The 23,167-nt window shown below is 40.2% G+C and overlaps 1 protein-coding gene across 2 annotated transcripts; it reads right to left on the bottom strand.

The window, feature by feature from the left end:
* Nucleotides 1-5,291: 5,291 nt before the first annotated feature.
* Nucleotides 5,292-22,302, bottom strand: WDR75 (WD repeat domain 75). Of its 2 annotated transcripts, XM_074594737.1 has the most exons (21): nt 22,168-22,302; nt 21,840-21,969; nt 20,897-20,962; nt 20,117-20,210; nt 19,243-19,367; nt 18,851-18,921; nt 18,136-18,252; nt 17,478-17,566; nt 16,540-16,698; nt 16,138-16,197; nt 15,933-16,048; nt 15,280-15,452; nt 14,321-14,484; nt 11,931-12,114; nt 10,014-10,108; nt 9,494-9,589; nt 8,733-8,902; nt 8,093-8,152; nt 7,848-7,991; nt 7,676-7,767; nt 5,292-5,654 (listed from the first exon to the last, which is right to left on the bottom strand). In XM_074594737.1, the coding sequence occupies exons 1-21, from the start codon at nt 22,257-22,259 to the stop codon at nt 5,447-5,449; spliced, it is 2,505 nt and encodes an 834-aa protein (XP_074450838.1). In that variant the 5' UTR covers nt 22,260-22,302; the 3' UTR covers nt 5,292-5,446. The 2 variants fall into 2 exon arrangements, 1 of the variants encoding a protein (XP_074450838.1); XR_012588332.1 differs by lacking the exons at nt 5,292-5,654; nt 7,676-7,767 and having other exon boundaries at nt 7,938-7,991; nt 8,644-8,902.
* Nucleotides 22,303-23,167: the final 865 nt, after the last annotated feature.

Genomic DNA, 23,167 nt, shown 5'->3' with positions numbered 1-23,167 from the left:
CGCAGTCTTGATGGCAACAGCGTGTGCTCCCCATGGGCCGCAGTGCGTACGGCACAAGGTGACCGCCCCACTCCCCTCCTTCTTCCAAGTCAGGTCTTTGGGTTTTTTAAGTTGTCTTTCCTACTGACAAATCATCTTTAACATAATTTTAATTAATCCCCTGAACTTCTTGCTACATTGAGCTTAATTTTCAAAGTGGAAAAGTAAGAGGACTGTGACAGGTCTCTCTGCTTTCCCTGTATTTCTTCCTTAGAAGAGCAAGGACTGAAAACAAAAGAGGAGCAGAGCCTGGGGAAGCTGAAAGCACAGAGGAAACTTCACCTGAACAAAACCTTTCATTGCAGAAGTGTTCGACTTTGTTGGTGAAAATTGCATATTGCCTTTGAGTAACAAACTTCACAAGAGCGCCAAGTTACTTTTTCTTTATTATTTGTAAAGTAGGTGGCTAAAAATGAAAGAGATGTCATCTCAGATAATGTTGGGGAGTTTGTTTGTTTGTTGGCTTGTTTTACCGGTTTGAGGAAGAAATGAAAACTCCTTTGGTCACTAAAGGAATTAAAATAGCCAAGATATCTGAAGCTTTGATCACGGTCTCAAATCTAAAAATACAAGAAACTAAGTAGCACTGCAAATAAACATAAGTTGAGGCATCAATAACAGAAACCGATAAGCAGCATTATGGCTGAGGTTTTACATTCTGGGCTGTTTTAAAATAAAGAAGTTAGCAGTAAAAGAAATCCATCTTGAAAAATCGGCAAAACAAAATCTTGCTTTTCTGGGTAAAAAAGCATTTTCTATCTGAAAACATATTCTTTTGTTCCTGCCCTCATGAAGAAGTTAGATGAGTTTATGGCTGCAGTGTCTGTTCTGGAAAGATAAGCCTAATTCTTAGCAACACAGCTGTATCTGTGAAGGTCAACAGAGGACGAAGGTCATGGCTCCAATAACGATACTTCATTACATGTTAAAAAAACTCGTAATTTCTTAACTGATTCATATTAGAATCTAAGAAAAAATTCCCCTTCAACTGTTTAATGACGTGCTAGTATCAATCGAACAGCATTTTCTTTGAAAAGCAGGCCGCTGCTTTCCTTGGAGTTCGTTTCCTTAGCCCATTAGTTCGGGAGAGGAGGAAGAGGGTGTAAGGGGAACCGGGGAGCTGCTGCTCGGAGCGGAGGTGTCTCGTGCATCACCTCGAACAAACACCCCTCAGGAACGCTCCGGCTGTGGTTGCAGCTCTCATAGCACATGGGACAGGCTCTGTGAGAAAAGAGTGGGATTTTGGGTGTATAACATTAAAACCTCATCTCCTGAGCGTACAAAAACCTCTTGAAGATAAGTCCTTTGCTGTTCTCAGTGGAACTTGGCTGTCGTTCTGTGAACATCTTAAACTATTTATTTGTGTATTCCCTGGTCTCGCTGTAAGGCAGAATTTCCCCCCCAGCCTAGCTCCCCACAAAGGCAACGACGGCGTGTGTTGGCAGGGGTGGCGCAGGAGCGAGCAGCAGGCGTTAGCCCGACGGTGGGAATGCCGCTTTCCAGGGTGGCCGCTTACGCCCTCAAAGCGTCTGAGAAACCTGCAACCTCAGAAACTGCTGATGTGCACGTTCCCAGAGCTGTGTGGTAACCCTCCCCCCCAGCCACGTTATGTTATTTGCCTAAAGGGCTTCACTCGCTGTATTATGAACAATATTAAGAACTTCTTCATGAGCAACGTGGACTACATTCACTTTCGAATCAAACTCAGAGCGCTGTTTATAGCAGTGTTTTAAGATTTAGTACTTTTATCTTGTTGGCTATGCGTCTCCATGACACTGGACTATGAAGTCAAAGGGTGCTTTGTCAGTGATTTCTGAAGAGTCAGGATTTCATGCTAAGCTGCTTTACGGTAACACAAATTTCATTGACGATTCCTGAAGATACTCTGTTGTGACAAGTTCTCCCCTTTACGTGCTACGTTAGTAAAGTAGTTAAAATCCTGAGCTGTTCAGAGTATTATTTAAATGTCTTTTGCAACCTTAGAGGTGAGTGACCCTGCTGCCCTGGCTAAATTCCAGTTTACATAATTATAATCTAGTACTTAACTCCCCGAAGAAATGCTGTGCAGAGGCCAAAACTAATGCCTGCGCCGTTCAATCCGAACTGGGGTATCCGTGCTGCCCTGCGGAGATTCAGCATCTGAAGCGATCTTTGCTGGCCGAGGTATAAATTGCTGCCTTTGCTTCTGCCGTCACCAAAAAAGACCGTGGCAGATGCCAAAGATAATCAACCCAGGATATAAGCCAGAGCAGAAAAAGAACAGGCTTTAGGATTATCCAGAAACATTTATCAGTATTAAATGACCCTGACAAAATTTGCCCTTGGAATTATAATACATTAGTCACAACAATATTTGACCTGTAAGCAATTAGCCCAAAGAAGGTCCGGAGGATAGTTCTGAGCTTCTAAGGGCCTACAGAAAAGCAAAAATGAAAGGTTAAAGGAGATGATTTTGTGTTTAAAGGAAACAGAGTAGCATGCTTTCATTTATTTTTTAAAGATATTATCAAAGAAGTGTACAACAAACATGGAAGAATAGAATAGACATTTTGCAAGAAAGAAAGATTGATTTTATTAGGAAAAACGGTGACCATCAGAATCAGTAAGCATTGAATAGATTACTTAGATCTTAGCATAACTTTTATCAGAGGCTTACAAAATTAGACAAACATCTGTCAGGAATAAGTATACCTCGGTTACTCTGCTTCAGGGCAGGAGGGTGGACTAGAAGGTCTGATGAAGTCCCCCGAGTTATGTTTCAAGTTGTTGGTGTTTGCCTCTGTGCTGTTCTCCGCTGGTTCTAATTCTGGCTGTTACCGCGTGCTTTAAAGGGCTCGTTGCATACTGGGATTTGGCAGATCAGGGTACCTGAAAGAGGCTCCCCCAAGGTCAGACAGCCAAATGATTGTTAGGGGGAAATATGTGTGAAATACAAAGATCTGGGTGATGCTAAAGCAGCCTGCACAACTCACAGTTCTCGTTTTTTTCCCTATTCTTCACCAACTGAGAAAATACAGCTGCCAGTGTTTAGTAATACTAGCCCTTCGCGTAGCTTTCTGGCCAAGTCTGCACACCACGGGCCACGGTGTGTTTTGGAGCTGCTGTTTACTAGCAACCAGTCTGGGCTCACAAAATAGGGGCGCGCAGCCGTGATTTTCAGTCTCTGTGGAACTAAGCTTGACTGGAACCAGGGGGTTAAAATTACTGGCCACTTCCCCACTGCATTTAGTGCAGTGTCACAAGGAAGCAGCAGCTCAGTCAAATCGCTTCGTAAGGCCTCGCCTATCTTTTTTTTTTTTTTTAATTATGCTGAATTGCGCCTGAATTGTCTCTTGTTTGTACCGGGTTATTTTCCAGTAAGGCACTGCACTTTCACAAGAACGTGGGAGGTTTAAAAATACCCACACTTAACAAGCGCTGAGATTTCCTTCTTACCTTAAAGCTGCACTGAAGTGTTGCTGCCCCAGTAAGACAAGAGCAGGCTTTGGTGCAGCAGCACTTTTGGAACAACACGCGTACAGGTCTCTCTACTCAGCTTGCTCTTGTTTTTTCACAGAGCTGAAGTCTGATGTTATTTAAGAAACAAGACAAACCCCTTTCAGTGTGTCTTGTCTTAGTATAGTGCAGGCGTTGTTTGGGTGGGCAGGAGAGAGGGGGAGAAATCTTGATATTATTTTTTTTTTCCTTGGACTTTCTATTTCTTAAAACCTCTGAGTTTTCAAAACGTGGCATTTGTCAGTTACAGTCTTAACATGTTTTTCCCTATTTGTTCTGTTGAAACTTTTCATTTAGGGAAAAATCCATCAGGTCCAAGGGCTGAAAAGGCCGTGTCAGTTCTAAATCTGTAAATAAGAGGGATGGAAATAAGAGTTGCATAATATTTGGGGAGCTGCGATTTCTCTTTTCAGCTACGTATACCAGAAGGTTATCTAAACAGCTGTTATAAAAAGGGAGAAAATACAAAAGCAGAAAACTGGCTGTAGTTAGGACAGTGTCATTGTGTTTTTCCTCCTCTTTTCTCTGCAAGTTTGCAAAATGGAAATAAAAAATATACATGAACTTTCAGGCAAACAAGTTTTGAAAAAAACCTTCGTGGGTTTTAAAATACATTATTTTTCTGTCATACCAAGGCCTATAAAAAACCAACCAAAATGCCTAAAACATGAGAAACATTTCTTATAGTCCTATGTAAGTAATCTATGACAGAAGAAAATGTTGTCCCTCGCAGTCCCAAGCAATAAATAGTCTGAAGATCTACGGGATGTAACTTTATCGCATGAGGAGCTGCGGAAGCCCTTTGCTGTCAAGTAACTAAGTGAACCCTGGCCAGTTTAAACTGTAACCAATTTTGTATTTTTCATATTCATGTCTGATTAAAAGAAAATACAAAGACGGTGTAATGTGCTGTCATTGAACAGTTCACTCTAAGTGGCGTGAAACAAATTGGCTCTTTATGCAAAGCAAAGTCTATTGAAGTGTGTTTCTATTCCCCATGTTCATGTATTGACACCCATACGATTGTCAATTTACAGAACAAAAAAAAAGTGCATTAGTTTTCCCACTTTTCTATAGTAATGAGCGTTTAGTACCCGTGCAATTTTCATCAGCTTACCTTCACGCTGTAACACCGTAGGAGACTGTAGTCACTTTTAGGTCTCCAAATTAACTATACACTCACAGCTACCCAGTTAAGCGACACATAGAAAGCGTAGCTGATACAGGAGAGGCCTGCTGAGCTGGCTGTCAGGAAAACAGACACCTCTCCTTCCCCATGGTGCCATTTTCTTGATAGTTGGAAAGGTTTCATTATACTCTGATGCATGTAAGTACCCTACGCCTAAGAATCTCCCTACTCTCTGAAGAGCAGCAAACATGTTGGGTGTCTGTATTCTAGAATCAGGTGTAGTAAATCATTTGTCATCTGTCTCAACGGTTAGAGAGGAACTTCTGAAGAGGAGACTTGTTACTTACCTGTATACAGCACTGCTAAGAACTATCCTGATTTCTCCTACCAGCTCTTGAATTAAGTAGTCTCATTAACTGAAGCTGTTTGGGCTACTGCTCGAACAGGGCGGCTCAGCGGGGGAGACTTGCAGCAGCCTAGCTGTCACTTCGCTAACAGATCACAAGTCAGATAATGAACTCGGTTTTGCTATTAGCCTTTTAAAGACATTTGCAAGGGGGAAAAAAACCCCCACAGGTTAAATGTTTTCTAAGGTCGCAGAGACTCAGTAATAAACTAGAAGCAGAACCAGCTTTTCAAAACTTTAATCCCTCCCCCCAGTTCTCCTTTCTTACAGAAACAGAAACTGCTAAAATTTATGGCCGAAGGAGTTGGAAGATTTTTTTGAAGAATATTTAATCCACAAAGCTTCAGTTTACAGTATAAAACCCACAAGATGTCTGTTTAGAAAGCTGATATCCAACTGTAGTCCATTTTTCTTATTTTTCGTAGCTCTTTTTCCTGGGATTTAGACAGTTTACATGTTGTCTCTCCTAATAACTCCAGCGGACTTGTATCTTCTTGTTCCATTTCAGTAACATCTCTTTCCTCATCTGAATCATCCTCTGTTTTTTCACTTTCCATTTCTACTTCATCAGCAACTTCTTCAGCACTGTTAAGAGGAAGATGATTGGAAACAACCCAATTAATGAAATTAATGGGTACTTTCACATACTACCGTATTACATACTGTAGTAGAGAGGTAAGTTATCATGCAAATAACTAAGTAAACATCAGATTTTATTTATTTTTTTTTAATCTCAGGCTACTTCCAAACTGCTCTATTTCTCTTGCCATCTCAATTACAAGCCATTTTACAAATAGCTGTCCTCTGTTTTGAGTAACTTAAACAAAATATTTTTCTTTCTTCAAATACCATATACATGATGTCAGAACAAGCAGATCAGCATTATGTAAAAAGTTATAACCTCACACTCCTACAGGCTTAGAAACGCTGGATACACTGGAGGTGAGACAACATTCAAGGCGGCCACTCTTCTCTTTCAAATCTGAAAAAGGTCACTTGATCTTAAAAATTGCTACAATAAGACTGTTACTAGAAAAGAAAAAAAAAAAGTTTGTTTCGTTTTAAACAGAGAGAGGTACTTAAAGTTGCTGCTCCCTTCTGACCTCAAGAGTTAAACTAGCGCTGAAGTAGAAAGCGCACTGCTAAAGAATTACATAGAACGGTTACCATTTACACTGTGGTAATTAATAGTATTAATTCAAGTGTCGGCTGTATAAGTGTTTTGGATCTCATTAGGAATGACCTGCATGGCAGAACAGTACTGGTCTCCTAAAAATCACCTGTTCTAATACAAACTACTTAACACTCACAAAATGTAAATGGTGAAACGTGTGTATTACATGAATATTATACTGCCAAGGAAAATAAAATTATTTAACATTAACAAGAAAATTAATCTATACAGTGATATATTCTTGTCATTCTTCAAGAGCCCAATTCTACAGCTCTTATGCGTAACTTTAAATGTGCAGTCATACAAATTACCAGTGTCAAAGTACAAGCTCTACGTGTGCAAATATTCACACAGGCCACTGAACTCCCAAATTCTTTGGTATTGAAGCTCCATGCCAGTTTCTGTGTACTCCTTGTATTAGATTTTTGCCAGTGTTTTGCTGATGTGGCAAAAAGACTTTTACTCATGTTATCCAGTAAGAAAGCTAGCAATACTGGTCAACACAATGCAGCAGAACTGATTACACTGCCATTATGGCAGAATATAACACACATCCAAAACCTACACAAACGGGTTGTTTTTTCTGGGCAAACCCTGGCCGTGTAAACCACCCTCTCATTGCTCTTTGCAAATGCAGAATGGCAGCTGATACTAATGACAAGTTTTCATCTCCAGCCTAGCAGAGTTTCATCGAACACTTTAAAGGACAGATTGCACAAAAAAATGCAAGCATTTAATTGGCTGCAGTGCAAGAGACAAGATATTAATTGTCATCATAATGACAAGGTTACAGTGTCATAACCCCTGTGTCTGCACTCATTTTCTCGAGGCATACATCGATCTCAGGGGAGCAAGCTGCCATACGTTTTAAATATGCAACAAACTACTACGTTAAACTGGGATTAATGCATTGTAAAACAAGCTTAGCTAACTGTGTTCACAGTATACGCTCATATTTTGTAGCTTAATTAGGAATGAAATTTGAGTTCTAAACAAACTGTTACGATTAAACCTAAGGACTAACTTTTTGGTGTATCTAGAAACCGAAACAAAGAATTACGCAGGAAGTCATCGTAATATCAAATAAAGTTGACAATCTAACACTTATCCAAAAATAACACTAAAATCCCTGGAATAAAGTTAAATAAAGAACATTTGACTACCAAAGGCAACAGTTCACGTATGAGCACATTATACCAAACAATGGCAAAAATAACAGCAACAAAAGAGCCAATAGCCTTAATAGCCAGTCCACGTATCTCCCAAAACCTGAGTTGCTTTAAAGAAAATCTTGCCACAATGAAGTGTTCTACTAACTTCTGTCAACAAAAGAGATGAAGAGTGTTGGAAAACTGCTTTTACGCTTTAAACAAAGATGTACATAATTTACAGTAACTTCAATAACTAAGGAGAGGGCTTCAATTTTTCTTACCTTTTGTTCTCTTTGGAGATGAGCAATGAATTAATAAATATAGGACAGAGGAAGGAAGCAGATGGCAAAACATGTGCTGGAGTGTGCAAAAGCTGAAAAGATAAAACAGAGGTTTTATGAAAGCTTTTGTTTGTCATGATTTTTTTGGTCCTCTTACTGTAATTACTCCTACCTCTTTGACAGCAGGTGAATCTTGCTCACGCTTATTACGAACAAATAGTTTTCCAAGGTCTATATCCTCTTGTGATTGCTGACGTCTGTGCTTTCCCAATAGCAAACTAAATGGGGTCACAGGAAGACTTTCTTCTACTGCCAGCTTGAAAAAAGGTGAAAGTTAAGGAGAATTTTAGTGTTGCAAATCTAAGCCCTATCTCATTTGGAGTTACCAAAATTCAGAACCAACCCAGGTGACTGTACCTGTTTGCTTGCCGGTGTAAGCCTTTCTTGTAGAGACTTTGTGCTGAGCGTCATTAGCTCCTGAAATACAGAATGATGTAGCAGAGTTACAGTATGTGAAACTGCTTTCCACACTTCCATACCTTGCCTACAGAAGCTTCCAACTGGCCCAAAAGCTTCCATCAGTCAAGTGGAAGAGGCAAACTCTTCCTATTTATTTTATAAATACACTGAAAAGGAAGCAGGAATGGACCTAGAGGATCTGTATAGACTTTTTGGGAAAAGAAACAAAAAAACATCAACCCACAAATTACAGGGAAAATTAAATATCATATGAAACATTTTGATAATCAGCAATAATACAGCTTCTGGGTGGTTATTTAAGTTAAACAGCATAGGCAATATTCCCAAGTTATCTAGTTTCTTGTATGAATGAGGCAGCAGAAACTGTTAGCAGTAGAAAACCAGTAAGTAATCAATTTTGAACTTAAGCTACTTTGGCAGTAGAAAGCTTTCAATAAAGAACAAAGCGTGGCTTAGGCTGCCTTGAAATCATAAAAAGAAACTCTTACACTCAACAGCAGAACTCTGAGTTTGTATCAATCCATGTTCAGGAAAATACTTTTTCCCCAGGAACCACCTGCCCATCTCTATTTCTTACTTGCGTATCCGTAAGAAAAAATAGTTGGGATCTTCTTAGCCAAAGGTATTTTTCGGAGCCAATTGTTTCAGGTTCGTCTCTTGGAACAAAGGCAGCAAGCTGGATCTTTTCTCTACAAAGGTTTCTCTGGATATAGATTGGCCGTGGCTCATTTGGTTTAAACACAAACACTGCAAAACCAAGAAATGTCTTCTCTTTAAATCATGAAATTCTTACCTTCCTGGATAGCTGTCAGAGCCCTCTGTATCATAGCCAGGAAGGGCTGGACGGGATTGTCTTTAAGAACTAGTTTGCAGGAATTATAATTGGATAGCCTTACTGTATTAATAGGAGGTACCTTTCACAGTATGCCAATCTGGAATATATTTGGACATTAACTTTTCTGTGTAACAGTAGCTCTAGGAAGAGTAATCATAATTTACAGTCAAAGCTTTAAAACATAGCTGTACAGTTCAACCACAGTTTTGCATTTACAGGAAAAGGTCAAGAACATTCAAGACCCTCACCCAGAGGAGGTCACTAATCCTGTGCTATATCCTGTACTGGACACTAACTGCTGGGAGAAGAGACGGGCAGCCAACATGCTTTACTTGACTGCTGCTCTGAGACACGGCTCAGTTTTCCACAGGTGCAAACACAGACTCAAGCCCATCTTATGGCCTTCATGGGTCTGAATTCTAAGAAAACCTTTTCTAGAAATTACGCTTTCGCGGTTTTAAATTCCACTCACTGTTACTTGTCAAAGAAGCCTTTGTACTTACAACTGGATTCTTTTGAGAGCCATGAGACAGCAGCAATATGTTCTGAAAGGGGATCAGGCTGCAGGACTAAGACGTTGAGGTGGGCACTCCATTCCACTGAAAAGCAAACACAGCAACAGCCAGACATGAAAAGGCGGCATTCAGTTCTATCCCACTACTTTGCCAAACGAAAGGTTAAACTAGGAATGACATGCAGGGCCTTAACCTCTGGAAGAGGCAAGCCACTTCACTTATTCCTAAGTGAATAAAAATAAACAAACATGATCAACTTCTACAAATGCAGGAAATACTGTTATTGTGTTGTCAATCGTCTAAGTTAGAATTCACCGTGCACATCATACAAAGAAAGCACACGCACGCTGGACGGGATACTATATTGCCTGAAGTATGAAAATCATTACATTTCCATAGGGCATTTTGTGGTGGATCAATCTGTAATCAAACTAGACTTATTTAACGTTTCACAGTAAATTCAAGTGTTAAATGTTACCACTCGAGCATACACTTAATCTGATCTTACATGCACAACTGAGCAGGTTCCAGCAACACAGAAAGCCATCATCACTGGCACCAATAAGGTACTTGGAACATGTTAGTCTCCCAAAGCAGATGTTCCTACAGAAGTAGAGAGTCAAGAGAAGTTAGTGACTTTCAGATTTCATCTTTGCTTCTCTATGTAGTAATGATTCACAAGTCACAAAAACATTCAGTTAAGATTTAGTTCTGATATTTAAATCAGAGAAAGTTTCATTTTTTCTTTCACCTGTAGTGGCATGAAATTTCACACGCAACAACCAGATAGGTCTGGGAAATTTAAAAGCATACATAAATCCATAAGGATTACATGTTCCCACAACATTCTGATTTCAAGGAGTGATTTTTAAGGTCTTAAATAAGTTACAAACCTGTAAGTACTACTAAGCGTTCACATTGGGACTGGAAAATAAATTCCATATTTAAAGAATTCCTACTATTGCTCTAAGCACTAGGAAGACAGGAGTAGTAAAAACAAAAGTTATTCTTACAGGCTGCTCCAAGTGAGGAAAGTGTGTGATTTGTTTTCACTTGTTTTAATTTCTGATTCTCTTGTTTGGGAATAATAGAACAGCCTTTCTAGTGCTATAGAACGTTTCCAAAAAAGCTAATCAGGGACAGAATTTCTATAATAAGACATAGCCCTTTGAAGTTATGCAATTAATACAGTCATTCAGTATAGTCCTAGAGTCATTTATTTCCTTTTAATATAGCATACAGCAAAGGCTAGAAAAGGAGCAGCTGGCCTGGAAAAGCTTGCCACTGTACCAAGTTGTCAAGAGATGTTTTCTCTACAGATACAGTAAAGATCTGGCTTACACGCCTCCCACGATTTTCCTGCAGCCCAGTTTTAGAATGACATTTCTCAATTTCTAACCTTAGAGGACCAGTATAAACAAAACTGACTTGGTCACACAAAAGAAAAGCTTACAAACATACACAGAAAAACATGGAAGCAAGAAGTCTCTGTATCTTTCTAGGATTCTGTATGGCTTTAAAACATTGTGACCACACAATGTTTTGCTTTCCATTTTAGATGTTTCCTGGAAGTGGGTACATGAAATACCTCTAACATTACTGCAGTAATGACTTTGAGAAGCAAGTTTGAGAAGCAGTTAGAAAAACGTTAGCACTGAAAGAGAATGCTACAGTAGGTCTGTAGCACCTTCCTGTTTCAGCAATTGTTTAGATACAGAATCTGGCACAGAGATTAAGTAGATGAACCAGTGAGGTCACCTATATCCCTATTTTTTCCAAGAGTATCGTAAGAAAAATTATATTTCACCTGGATCAGAAACTGCTGTACATTTGCAGTCTCCATCTTTTACCTCCACCATTGACCTATGCCAATCCTCACTATCCTTAACAACAGAACTATATCTAGACCTTCAGAACGTCTTTTATCACGACAGCACACAATGGAGCATGCTGGGATAGTCTGCCAGGCAAATACAGATCTTCCAACAGAGGTTAGAAAGGATGAAGATACATATTTTATAATACAGATACTAAGGTCAATATGCCTTTATGGTTTAATGATGGAATTTCTATTTGTATGCATGCATACGTAAATAAAGCACAAGCTTCTTATATTTATACTTTTAGCAGTACTTTGATTTACCCTGGATTAATGGAGAAAAAGAGAAGGGCTATTAACACACTACTGTGTGCCCAAAAATACATAGTTGAGCATGGGAGGTACAAGAGTCATAAGTTTGATCTTATTTTTAACCGTATGTTACCAACCACCTAAAAGCCATTTTAGATTCTTTTCTATATATGAACGTAAGACTGTGAAATTCAATGTTTATATGAACATATACAAGGTCTTGGACTACTATGAATTGATTCTTTCTGTTCCGAGAGTTCAAGTAAGACATAAAAAGCCAGATGAAAAACATACCTTATTTTTCCAGGTGGATGGCAAAATGTACACTTGAGATCCCAAGTAACTGAATCCCACACAGTGACAGTTTCTTCAAAGCTAACAGCAAGCAAAGAGCCATCTTCTGAGAAACAGCAGTTAGTAGCTTGGTAGTTGTGGTAGCTGCCTACGAAGTCACAGCTCCAGCTCACACTTTGCTGTGCTGCATTGAATAAACAAGCTAGTTAATTCAAGTCTGTACATGAAGAAAGAAGAATTCAAGTATTAGGGCTGCAAAACAGGCTCAAGAGCAAGACAGTTTTGTTTCAGAAGGCTTACCATGAGCTTTGTTGGACTCAAATACCATCTAGTCGGTTTTGCATTTGTCCTCAGTTTTGTGTTTGAATAGTCAATTCTGAGATTGACACGGTACAATATTTATGTTTACTTTGCCAACTACATTAACTGTGCTCTCAAACAGGCAGATGTAGATAAAAGAAAAAAGATACTGAAGTAGATTCAACATTTAGTGTTCTGAAACATACCGTTCTTTTAAGACTGCAGCAAGCACATAAGCGTTACTAAAAATTTGAACACAGGTTACGCTGGAGTCCAACAAAGCTCATGGTTCATTTACATAAAGCTTGAGGATCACAAAAGTGACTCATCAGCACGCTTCCCTGTGCTGGTTAACCTGCCGGTGCATTCAGTTGGGATACCTTTCCCATTGTTTCTGTTTATATTATGGTAATTATCAACAAAGTCATGTACTTGCCACATAACATACATTTCCCAGCATAAATAAATTCACACAACATGCTTTTGAAACACATGAGTAGAATGAGGAAAGAAAGGAAAATAAGTTCACCCTATGCTAGGACATCCTTTATATCATGGCTGGAAATTGATGATTAAAAGAACTGCCTGTAAAAAAGAGCCAGAAACAATTCGCTACTTTAAACTCCATGGCACCATCTAGAGGCACAGTGAGAGATCTGCTGCAAATAAAAACATGCCAGAGTGCGTTCTACATATGAATTAATTAGTTTATCAATATTTGCCGCACAGAAGCCTGCAGCATGTTGAATCCTTCTACCTGAGCATTCCTACCCCGTCCCTGCTGGACAAATACACCACAGAAGCCAGCACGAATTTGTGCTTTCACACAGCTATGGAACAGGAGTCTGTAGAGTCACTTAAAACACAGGCAAAAAAATCCCTGATGAGGCCAGTCAGCAGATACAAAACTATCTTGTTGAAGGAAGGAGACCACATTAGGTTTCATCCCCAGCCCACACTGCACTCAAGATCAAAGTATCTGCTCATTAAGTAAGATACAATCTAGGCTTAGAATCACTTACAATCAAAAAAGAAAAAAAAATCCTCTTTCAGAAACCACTGAGGGAGTTGCTATTAAGTAAATATATGCATAAATCCTAGTAAATGAATACAAGCTTTTGTTTTTCTTCTCATGAGCAGCCACTGTTGAGCAAACAGCTTGGAAAGAGAAAGTAAATTTAGCAAAGTTAGTTTATCAAATGGAAACCTTAGTAGTTCAAAAGTACTTTTGAACATGTTCTTACCTGCCCATGAAAAGACAAACATGTTACTAAACTGCAAGCAGTTCATGCAACACCACTACCACATCTATTTGGGAATATGACAAGACACCCAAGTGGCAGGAAAGTTCCAGCTCACTTTGGTGTTCCTAGCACCGTAACAACATTTAAGTAAAAGGAAATTAGGAAGCGGGAAATCTTTCGTATTTCACATCCAAAGGCACATAGAGTAATACACAGCTCTCAGAAGTTCTGTTCGAAAAATAGTGAACATCAGCATGCATTTTGAGAGGTGAAATTTGATTACTTAGGTATCTTGGAAGTGGATCCTAAATATCCATTCTAGGACATTGGATCCTAAATATCCATTCTAGGACATTCAAATATGTAACGGGAAGGAAGGGTGTTCAAAAAATTACCTCTGAAGTGGAGGAGCTGCAGACTCGCAAAGTGCTATCATTTTACACTAAGTCAACTATAACAGAGTAACACGCTTCTGCATCCTGCTCCCTCGAGCAGAAATCTTAAATAAAAAGACTACCCAGAGGAATGACAGAAATCCATTTTCCCAGCATGGAAAAATCATTACCACAAACAATCCTTTAAACAAATCAACACAGGTTGCCATTCTGTTCTGCAGCAGGCTTGGCAAGGTCTTTGCTATTTCAGAAATGCTCCATATCAATCCATAATACTGCAAAACTATGAGAACTCCATCACAGAAGATGCTCAGGAGAACACAATACTCCATGCAACAGCAGAAATAGATAAATGCATGGGATGCATTTATGGATGAAGTTAGGGTCAGAATTTCTGTAGCATGTTACAAGGTAAGCAAGTAAGAGCAAGTTATGTTTTAACCATACTTACCCTCTGGATCAGTATCTTCTACCATCACCCAGACTTTAAACACACAATCTCTGCCAGTTGTTACCAATATCAGAGAGTCATCTTCCAATTCATCCATATCACGAAAGCACATGTCTGTTATCTGGTCCTCATGGGGCATATTTATTCTAGTATTCAGCTTAAAGCTATAGGAAAAGAAAACAGAAGCATAACATTTTATTTCATTTTGAACTTTTGGAAGATCTCAGTCTAAAATGATTCTGGAAGGGCAGGGAGAAGAAGAATCAAAGAAATTTCGGTCTACTTACATAGCTAAATGTTATCGCATTTAGAGATTGGATTTCCCTAATCACTTCGACACAGCAATAGACTGTAGCCCAGCACTGAGGAAGAATTATCACTAAGCAAGTATCACTCTCAGATATTCAGCCTGAACTCTGGGATGTCTTTCCAGTATTTAGACAACCAGTCACAGAGCTACTACACAGATCAGCTTTCTTTTGCTTTATTTCTTAGGAAAATAACAATTTGTAGTCAAAAAATATTTTTTCTTAAATAAGAAAAATCTGGGAAAGTGTATGAACCGGATGCATATGTTAGCTAAAGGAAAAAAAAAAAAGTCATACTCTTCTGTACTCTAGAAGGGCTAATCAATTGATGATGGATTAGACAGAAGTGGGAAAACTGAACAAGCTATAGAACCATCCTGTCAAGTCCACGATTGTCCCATGGTTAAAACAGCCTGTCCGATTAACATAACTAAATTAGATTCAGAGCAATTATTTCCAATCTGTATTTACTTTAACTCTGGGCGCCGTTTCAGATGCGTGTAGTGTGCATGGTAAACTCTCCCTAGGGTCTCCCCTAGAATTTTGTTACTTGATCTGGAAAAACTCTGCCTTTGCAAGACAAAGCCTGTGTAGATACTTGTGTGATACTTCAGATTTTGACACCTAGAAGGCCACCTCTATTATCATTACCTTTGTGTTTCTTCATCATAGAACCACAGCTTCAACTGTAACTCAGGGTCAGTTACTTCTTCTCTCTCTTCTACTGTTGCTAACCACTTGCCTTGCGCACTGAATGCAACTTTTACCAAGTCGGCTTGGTTTAAACCTGCCTGATGAATGTATTGTCGTTGCACAATATCCAACTGCAAAACAACGAGACAAAAATTAAATTTCAAAATTCAAGTGTAGATTTAGAGATATCATTCATAAAACCACGAAGAAAGGATGTTCTGAAAGCACTGATTAGAACTGACTGGGCTGTGGCACAAAAAAAATGTGGTAAGGCATAATTAGGGCATGTACATTCCACACTAATGTTAAGTGTAGGAAAGAAGAAAAAAAAAAAAAAGATATTTTAAAGGTATATTACCTAGAATTTTTTCACATTTAACTTCAAAACAGTGTGCTCCTCCTATATTTATTCAGCTGTCAACATTTAGCTATGCTTAACAAGCAAAAGAAGTTTGTGACAGAACTGAAAACATCTCAGCTTCGAATCCAGTCTCACAGTATAGCTGCTGGCTTTTTTCCTGTTTGCCATATTAAGTCTTCGAATAAATTCTGATGCATAATTTACTTGATTGACTAAGTTAAAAGTTTTAGTACAAGCCCATCGAACTTACACTGAACAGCTGTTGGTCACTTTGGAGACAATAGAACTGTAAGTGGCCAGGCTCTCCATTCAGGACTAAAGCTTTGGTTCTAGGATCAACCACTAGACCAGTCTTGACATCTGCACCTGGAAACAAAAATAAGATGACAAATGACCTAAGATGGGAAGTGACATATTCTACCCTCAAAGTGGAAGACAAATTTTATTGCACTTACTTTTGATAAGCCCTTGAATACTTTTGGCAAATCTTAGGTTGCTGTTGATTATTGTAATTCCTGAAAGGAAAAGCACATCGAGTCTTGGAAAAGGCTTCTGCAATGTAACCACATTTCATAGTGGGGAAGGGACCTTAACCAACTGTACTCAATCCTATAAATGTATCTTTTTTTCAATTTATGACACCCCTACGTCAAGGTGGAAAGCCAAGCTACAGCAGTCATCAGGCAAATTCACAGAACTGATGAAAGAGCTAAAGATCACTTCAAGCATCTGTTCTTTCAGACCGATATTCAACTTACATAGTATCTGGTTAATTCACCTGAAATTAACAAAATAAAGCTCACACAGATTCGCATTCCATTTTGCGTTAAGTGATACTTAAAATAAATTTGGCTTACTGTTGTCTGTATGCAAGGTGCAACAGAGCGTGCCATCAGATGCCATGGAAATGTACTCAATAGGAGATCCCAAACGAGGAAGGAAATCCTTCTGACAGTCTGATTGATTGTGCCACAGAACTAGAACAGATTCAACTCCACCACTCAGCAAGCTGGTTCCTAGTCCAGTAATAAAAATGCAGTTACAGGTTTTGGTTAAAAAAAAAAAAATAAATCAGCAGCATGCGTGTTTGCAATGACAAAGAGATTTCTCAAAAACCTTTCTTAAACTGTCACATACAAAGCAATTATTCGTTATATCTAGCCTGGGCAATACACATAGATATATTTCTCGTTATCCCATGTTAAATTGCTAGAGAAACTCGGATTAAGTAATGAGAATTTTCGCCTACAGTGCCTACAACGCTTTGGCAGCAGTAGATCCCATTACTTTCTGAATCAGCTGAGTATTTGTTATAATATAGCTGAATTGTTCTCCTTCTATCAGAAGTACTTTGCAGTAAGAAATATGCTAAGAATAGTTCAGATCACACAATTCAGATAAGAGTTAACTGTATTTTTGCCACTAGGTTAGAGCTCAGGCAGCACTGCTTGTTTTATTTGGATGCAAATAAGACTCTGACAAGAACTCATCAGTATTGCTGATGAAAGGGAGGCAGGGCGGGAGAGCGGAGGTGAGGGAAAAGAGGTTAAGAGGAGGGGTTAGATTTTACAGAAGGTAGATATTTGACGTTATAAATGCCAATCAAAAAATATAATAAAATAACAACTGATTCCACTTTTATTTCAGATCCTTCCTGGACATACTTAAAATTCTAGAAATTAATTTATTAGCAAGCAGACAAACTCAAACTTCTGTTGATTTTTCCCTCCCCACTGTAATGCTTTGACTTTGAAAGCTGGGGCTTGGTTGGTTGGTTGGGTTTTTTTCCACTCACCCTCCATAGAAAAAGCTAGATCCATGACGGTGTCATGATGCCAGTGCAGTGTGGAATATGTGTACTCTTTCTTGTGGTAGAAATTCCTCCTATGTGGGGAGGAACGGAACAGTTCTTTAAGTACAACGTCAACAACAGAGCAAACGAAAGGAAATACTGAATTGAATCAAGTATACCATCCTCTCCTCTAACTTATACGCTACACTTTCTTATATGCTCAAGTGACGCAAAGGGAGGGAAGGAACCATGCTAGCTGGTTTTCAGCACCTTCCTGCTGCACACCATACATCTTAGACATATTCAGCAACTTAGCAAGCATATTGTTCTTAACCATGCGATTTCACCAGCGTGCTCTCTGTAGGGCTCTACTTGTCCATAAGGAGTTTTTCAGCTGCTCCTGCATTACCTTTTTCAAATATAGTTTAGATTCATGGAGCATAGCTTAACAGGAATATTTTCCCATTTGACATTAAACTGAAGCTGTACATGGAAGTCAATGTCAGTACTGCAGGTTCACAGGGCTTGCCATTCTTTGCTTGTTATGACTTCGGAAAATGGCAATGCTAAGGATGAATTCGACAGCTTTGGTCTAGTTTCACTTAATTCCTATGGTCACATCAGTTTACGGGGGTACACAGTTGAATCAAAATGCACATACCAGACGCGAATCTTTCCATCAGCATGGCCAGTTGCAATACAATCCTCCGTAGGATGGCATGCTATGCAAGTGAACTGATTATTTCCACTTTTTGTCTTCACTGCACTTACAGAAAACCTTCAAGAGTTAAGAAAGTAATTTTAATTACATGAGGTTTTGTTTGTTTTCTTTTTTTAAATAAAGCTTCAAAAGGATCAGCTAATCCACATAAAAATAATTCTGACTAGCAAAATTAAGTATCTCCAAGTTGTTATAGTTACACGCACTCTCCAAAAAATCACGACAGATTTATTTTTCCTCTTTATTTCATTAGTTCTTTGCCTTCAATCAAGCTGAAACATTTTTCCTTCTTTCTCTCTCTCTCTCTTCTTCCACCGCCCTTTCTCCCCATGCCGGTTTTCACCCTGACCAAACTTTGTCACTTGTTTCAGTCCAGCTCCAGCCTAAGCATTTACCTGAAAAAAATACATGCCTGAGCTGGAAAGATAAGCTACCAATGCACTGCAGCACCTCACTGTCTGCCTGTACAAGGAGCTTCTTATATACTGACTACATCCCCTCCAGCATAAAACCAAATGGTTGCTGACAAATATAAAATAATGTGCGCACACGTGTCATGGTTTTGTCCAAACCTCAAACCACGACAACACATCAGCAGTTAACAAACATTTACGATATATCAAACTGAATCAATACTTGACATTTTCATTCTTACCTGTTCAGCTGTTTCTGTTTAAAAAAATAAACTTGGAGATTAACCTCCTTCACTGATGCCACATATTCACCCTGTTATAGTAAAAAAACAACATAGGACATACAGTTTATGTTCTTACACATGAAAGAAAAAAAACCAACCCCTGTTTCACTACAAAGTACTTAGAATTGGAGATAACACAAAGTGATGTTAAGTAAATGTTTTCCTATTATAAGTATTATGTGGTTTTTTTAATGAAAGAAAGCATAGGAGTTACAAACGCACAGATTCATTTAACTTCAGTTTTGTTCCAGTGCTGCTGTGCTTCTATAAATATACTTCATTTGAGAGGAAAAAAATCCCCAACCAACCAATACCCAACAGAAGAAAAAAACCCCATAAGGCGAATGTACCTCTCTTCCAAATGCAATATACTTTGGTGACGCGTCCACACGGTCTAAAACCACTGACACTTCCTTGGCTTCCAAATCTTGGCCTGCTGCTTTTGTCAGCTTAACTGAGACCAGCTGGAATGTATCTGACCAAACAAAAATGTGTAATCAAAAGGCTTTTACGAACAAGTTTATGTATGCCCATTAAAAAGGAGATTTGCACCCCTTCTACCTTAAAAGTAACGTGCTAGTACCTTCCAATATTTTTTATAAGTTTGAAAAAGTTTGTAATACCTTTCAAAAACAATTGTTTCAGATATTTTCATTCAAACAATAGTATTGAAGATTGAGATCGATGATAGTGGATACCAGTGCAACTGGTAAGCAGAAACCAAGCAAAGTTAGATAATATTTGCTGTTGCGTTGAAGTGACATTTGTAGCAATGTAGTAAGAGTAAGGTCAGGCTATATTTATATTTGTTTCAGAGAAAATTCTAGGAAAACATACCTATGTATGCTGTTAAATAGGACAAGCCTATTTATGTTAATACTGCTTAAGGTGGAAGAGTAGTCTCAAATACTGTAGCATATCCTATATCATAGTAAGCACTGCTTAAAGATTTATTGCATCTACACCATCATATACATACGGTATATGCTTCAAAAGTTAAGATAAGCACTCTTCTAGACAAATATAAAAAAAGCCAGATGTCATAGAATGAAAACAGAAAAAGGGTACAAAACGCATGACTGCAGACATCTGTCATAGGATTTAAGAATTTTTTTCAACATTAATACATTAAAGCGTGTTCTTGCAGCATACCATTCACAGACATGACAGTAGCTGTGACATAGCATGACTTAGATGACAAGGATGATGATAATCATACCATACCTCTTTCACCACTCTTTGGAATTACAACGAACACCGAGTCCTCAGAACTACCAAGTGCGTACAGTGCCAGAAGTTTGGATCCTACAGTGAAAGTCTGAAGAAAAAAAGAGGAGGTCATCAATTATTGCACTTGTTCATATGTTAATTTTCAACAGTGTTTAACGCTAAGTTTTTATAATAAGGAAAACACATATGCTATAAGGAAACCTTGATATATTAATTAAAATTCTTAATTCTAAAACAAATTAAAAGACCTTTATTCTATCAAGGACTAATATAAATGTTAAAGCAGTACTAATAAAATATGAGACATCAGATTTACTGAAAAACCTGGAGATGCCTTACTCCTAATACAAAGCAGAATGTCTCTTTTAGGAAAGTGCCTCTATTTATCAGAAAACGGGAGCAACAGGACAGTTAGCAGCCCACGTTTTCAAGACATCATATCAACTCCTGTTGGCACATCACAAACTGCAGCACGCTCCCTAAGAGCTACGCTGGACTCTGAGCTGCAGCAAGCTGTAGCAAAGTTAGTATGTCAGTACACATCCCATCTTTTTCCCCAAAAGATCATCATGAATTTCCGCAGTGACACATAGGTCAACTGCCACATTCTATTACTGCCATAAATAGATGGTTTTCAGGCTCTGTTAATGGCAGAACAATGTATCTAGGACTGATTTGTGCCCATATGTAGTAATAGTTGCAGAAATCCTTGTTCTATTATCAATGGGTCAAGAATTATTTTGTCACATGCTCAACAGGAATAACTCAACATACTTTAATGGGAATCCCATCCATGAAGTCCCACAGCTTAATGGTGCCATCAAGAGAGGAAGAATATAGCTGAGGGGAAAAAAACCACCACAACAGTTAAAGTAATATATCAAGGCCAGCTTTTACATAAAATCACAGCTTAAAAGTTGAAGGATTCATCAATGGAACTACAATTCCAGGTCGAGATGACTGAATCATCAAAAATACAGGACATGGATCAGCTCTGTGCTGCCTTCAAAGAAAGTGCAACAGAAATACAGCACTATTTTGAATATACATTTTCATGAAGTGTGAAAGAAGCAAGAGCTATTTGTGTTTAATCACTTGAGACTAACAGAGTAAACATAGATACCCATTATGTGAACATTTATTAACATTTGCACCAGATTTTGCACAGATAATATGCAGATGCAGTCCATCTTGCAAAATAATTATTTTTTATATAGACACACCAAAAATCCCAAGCAAACTGAGAGCCACAGCAGGAGCAGCAGTGAACAGGGAAGGCAGGCTACCGGCACACAGAGAGCCACTGGGAAATTGCAGGGATTTAGTCAAATCTGCATCTTTATCAGCAGATAGAGAAGGCCAAAATAAATGTTGCTGATTTCCTCAGGTGATTCTTTCCCCCCTTTAATAATTAAAAAAAAAAAGGAAAATTTGCGGGTATTTCCATTTTGCTGTCATTCCATTCCATCAGTGTTTCGGAATTATTTTTTTTGGGTACAAAACATATAACGTTTACCCTTCCAGCCAGATTTAGGAGAAGCATCAGCTCGACAATACTACAATTGCTTCCACCCCGTTCTCAGCTTCCACCCGAGCTCCAGCCCCCCGGGCCCACCCCAGCAGCAGCGGATAAGCCGCGCCAAGGGGAGAGCAGCCCCCGCAGCCGGACCTCCCCACAGCCGGACCTCCCCACAGCCGGACCTCCCCACAGCCGGACCTGCATGTGGTTGTGGGGGTTGAGCTGGATGCCCGTCACCAGGTCGGCGTGGCCCCCCATCACCCGCAGCGTCTCCTCGGTGGCCACGCTGTACATCTTCACGAAGTCGCCGGAGGCGCAGAGCAGGTACCTGGAGGGGAGGGGGGGAAAGCCGTTATCCCGCCGCCTGCGGGAGGGGGAGGCGGGAGAGGGAGGCGGCCCAGGGAGCCCTCAGGGAGGGGAGGCCGCGCTGACACCAGCCGGCAGCCGCCCCCGCTGCGGAGCTCAGGAGCCCCTTCCAGGGGGAGGGTGGGTGGGTTGGTGAGCGGACGGCCCCGGCCCCACTTGCTTGGAATCGGCGGAGAAGACGGCCCGGGCGCCGTGGAGGCTGCTGCCGCCGCATCGCACCACGCGGAGCCCTGCCGCTGCCGGCGCCACCATCTTCCTTCCCCCGCCGGAACCCCTGACCTTTCACCTCTGCCCCAGCCCCAACACGACGCCGCGGTGCGCTCGTCACTTCCGCCCGCATGGCGGTGGGGGCGTGCGCTGGCAGGGGTTGGCTGCCCGGCAGTGACGCGCTGAGGGCGGGCTGCTCGTGAGCCCTCGCGGCTCCTCAGGGGGCTCTGCCGGTCGTTAACGGCCGCTCCTCTCAGAGGCGGTGAGTGCCGAGGGCCGCGACGGTGCTCCCGCTGTCCGGGGTCGGGGGAAGGAGCCTGTCCGCCTGCCGAGTCCAGCCCTCACGCAGAAACCTCTCCTGGACCCGGTCGCTCTCGTCCACTGCCGCGCTGGAGGGAGACAGAGAGGGAGCCCGGGAGGAGCGGCACCGCTCAGCTCTAGCGGGTGCGGGGTAGCTCTTGTTCGCTGTGTCACCCGAGCACACAGCTCTTCTGGTCCACAGGGGGTGGCTGCTGAGCCCACGCTACAGAGGGTTGCAAAGGCTGCCAGGCGACTGCCAAGAGAAAACCCTCTGGTTGGGCCTGGGTATGATAATCTGAGGGGGAAAATGCGTAACACACCCTTGCCTAAGTAGGCAGAAAGGCCGAGCAGAAGAAATCGATAGGTATGCTTTGTTAAAACCGCAGTTACTCACTGACTTGGATGAATCGCAATTTTGCCGAGTTACTGAGGATGTAATGTTCTCATGTCTGAAGGAAAACTGTCAGAAGCGAACTGAATGTCTGGAATAAGGCATGATTTATGGTGACTGGGCCCTTCTCTTCTGCTTTAGAGTAGTAGTTAGGATTCTTGCACAGCTGTGTATTTTTGGCTGCTGTTTACAGTATTGAAACAATCTCTGGTATGCTTGTAATTGATTTTTAAACAGTCCCACTTAAAATAACAATAACAGC

This window comes from Larus michahellis, chromosome 7, assembly GCF_964199755.1.
Source record: "Larus michahellis chromosome 7, bLarMic1.1, whole genome shotgun sequence".
Taxonomy (NCBI): Eukaryota; Metazoa; Chordata; class Aves; order Charadriiformes; family Laridae; genus Larus; species Larus michahellis.
Note: the sequence above shows the minus strand (reverse complement) of the source record. Positions and strands in the feature narration are given on the sequence as shown.

Excerpts from the sequence above, each read along its gene's own strand:
- WDR75 (XM_074594737.1), bottom strand. The coding sequence starts at position 22,259 with ATGGTGGCGCCGGCAGCGGCAGGGCTCCGCGTGGTGCGATGCGGCGGC. Across the intron at positions 20,211-20,896 it reads TGGATGGGATTCCCATTAAA|ACTTTCACTGTAGGATCCAA; the intron begins GTATGTTGAGTT and ends TTTTTTCTTCAG. Across the intron at positions 5,655-7,675 it reads ATCTCCAAAGAGAACAAAAG|TGCTGAAGAAGTTGCTGATG; the intron begins GTAAGAAAAATT and ends TCCTCTTAACAG.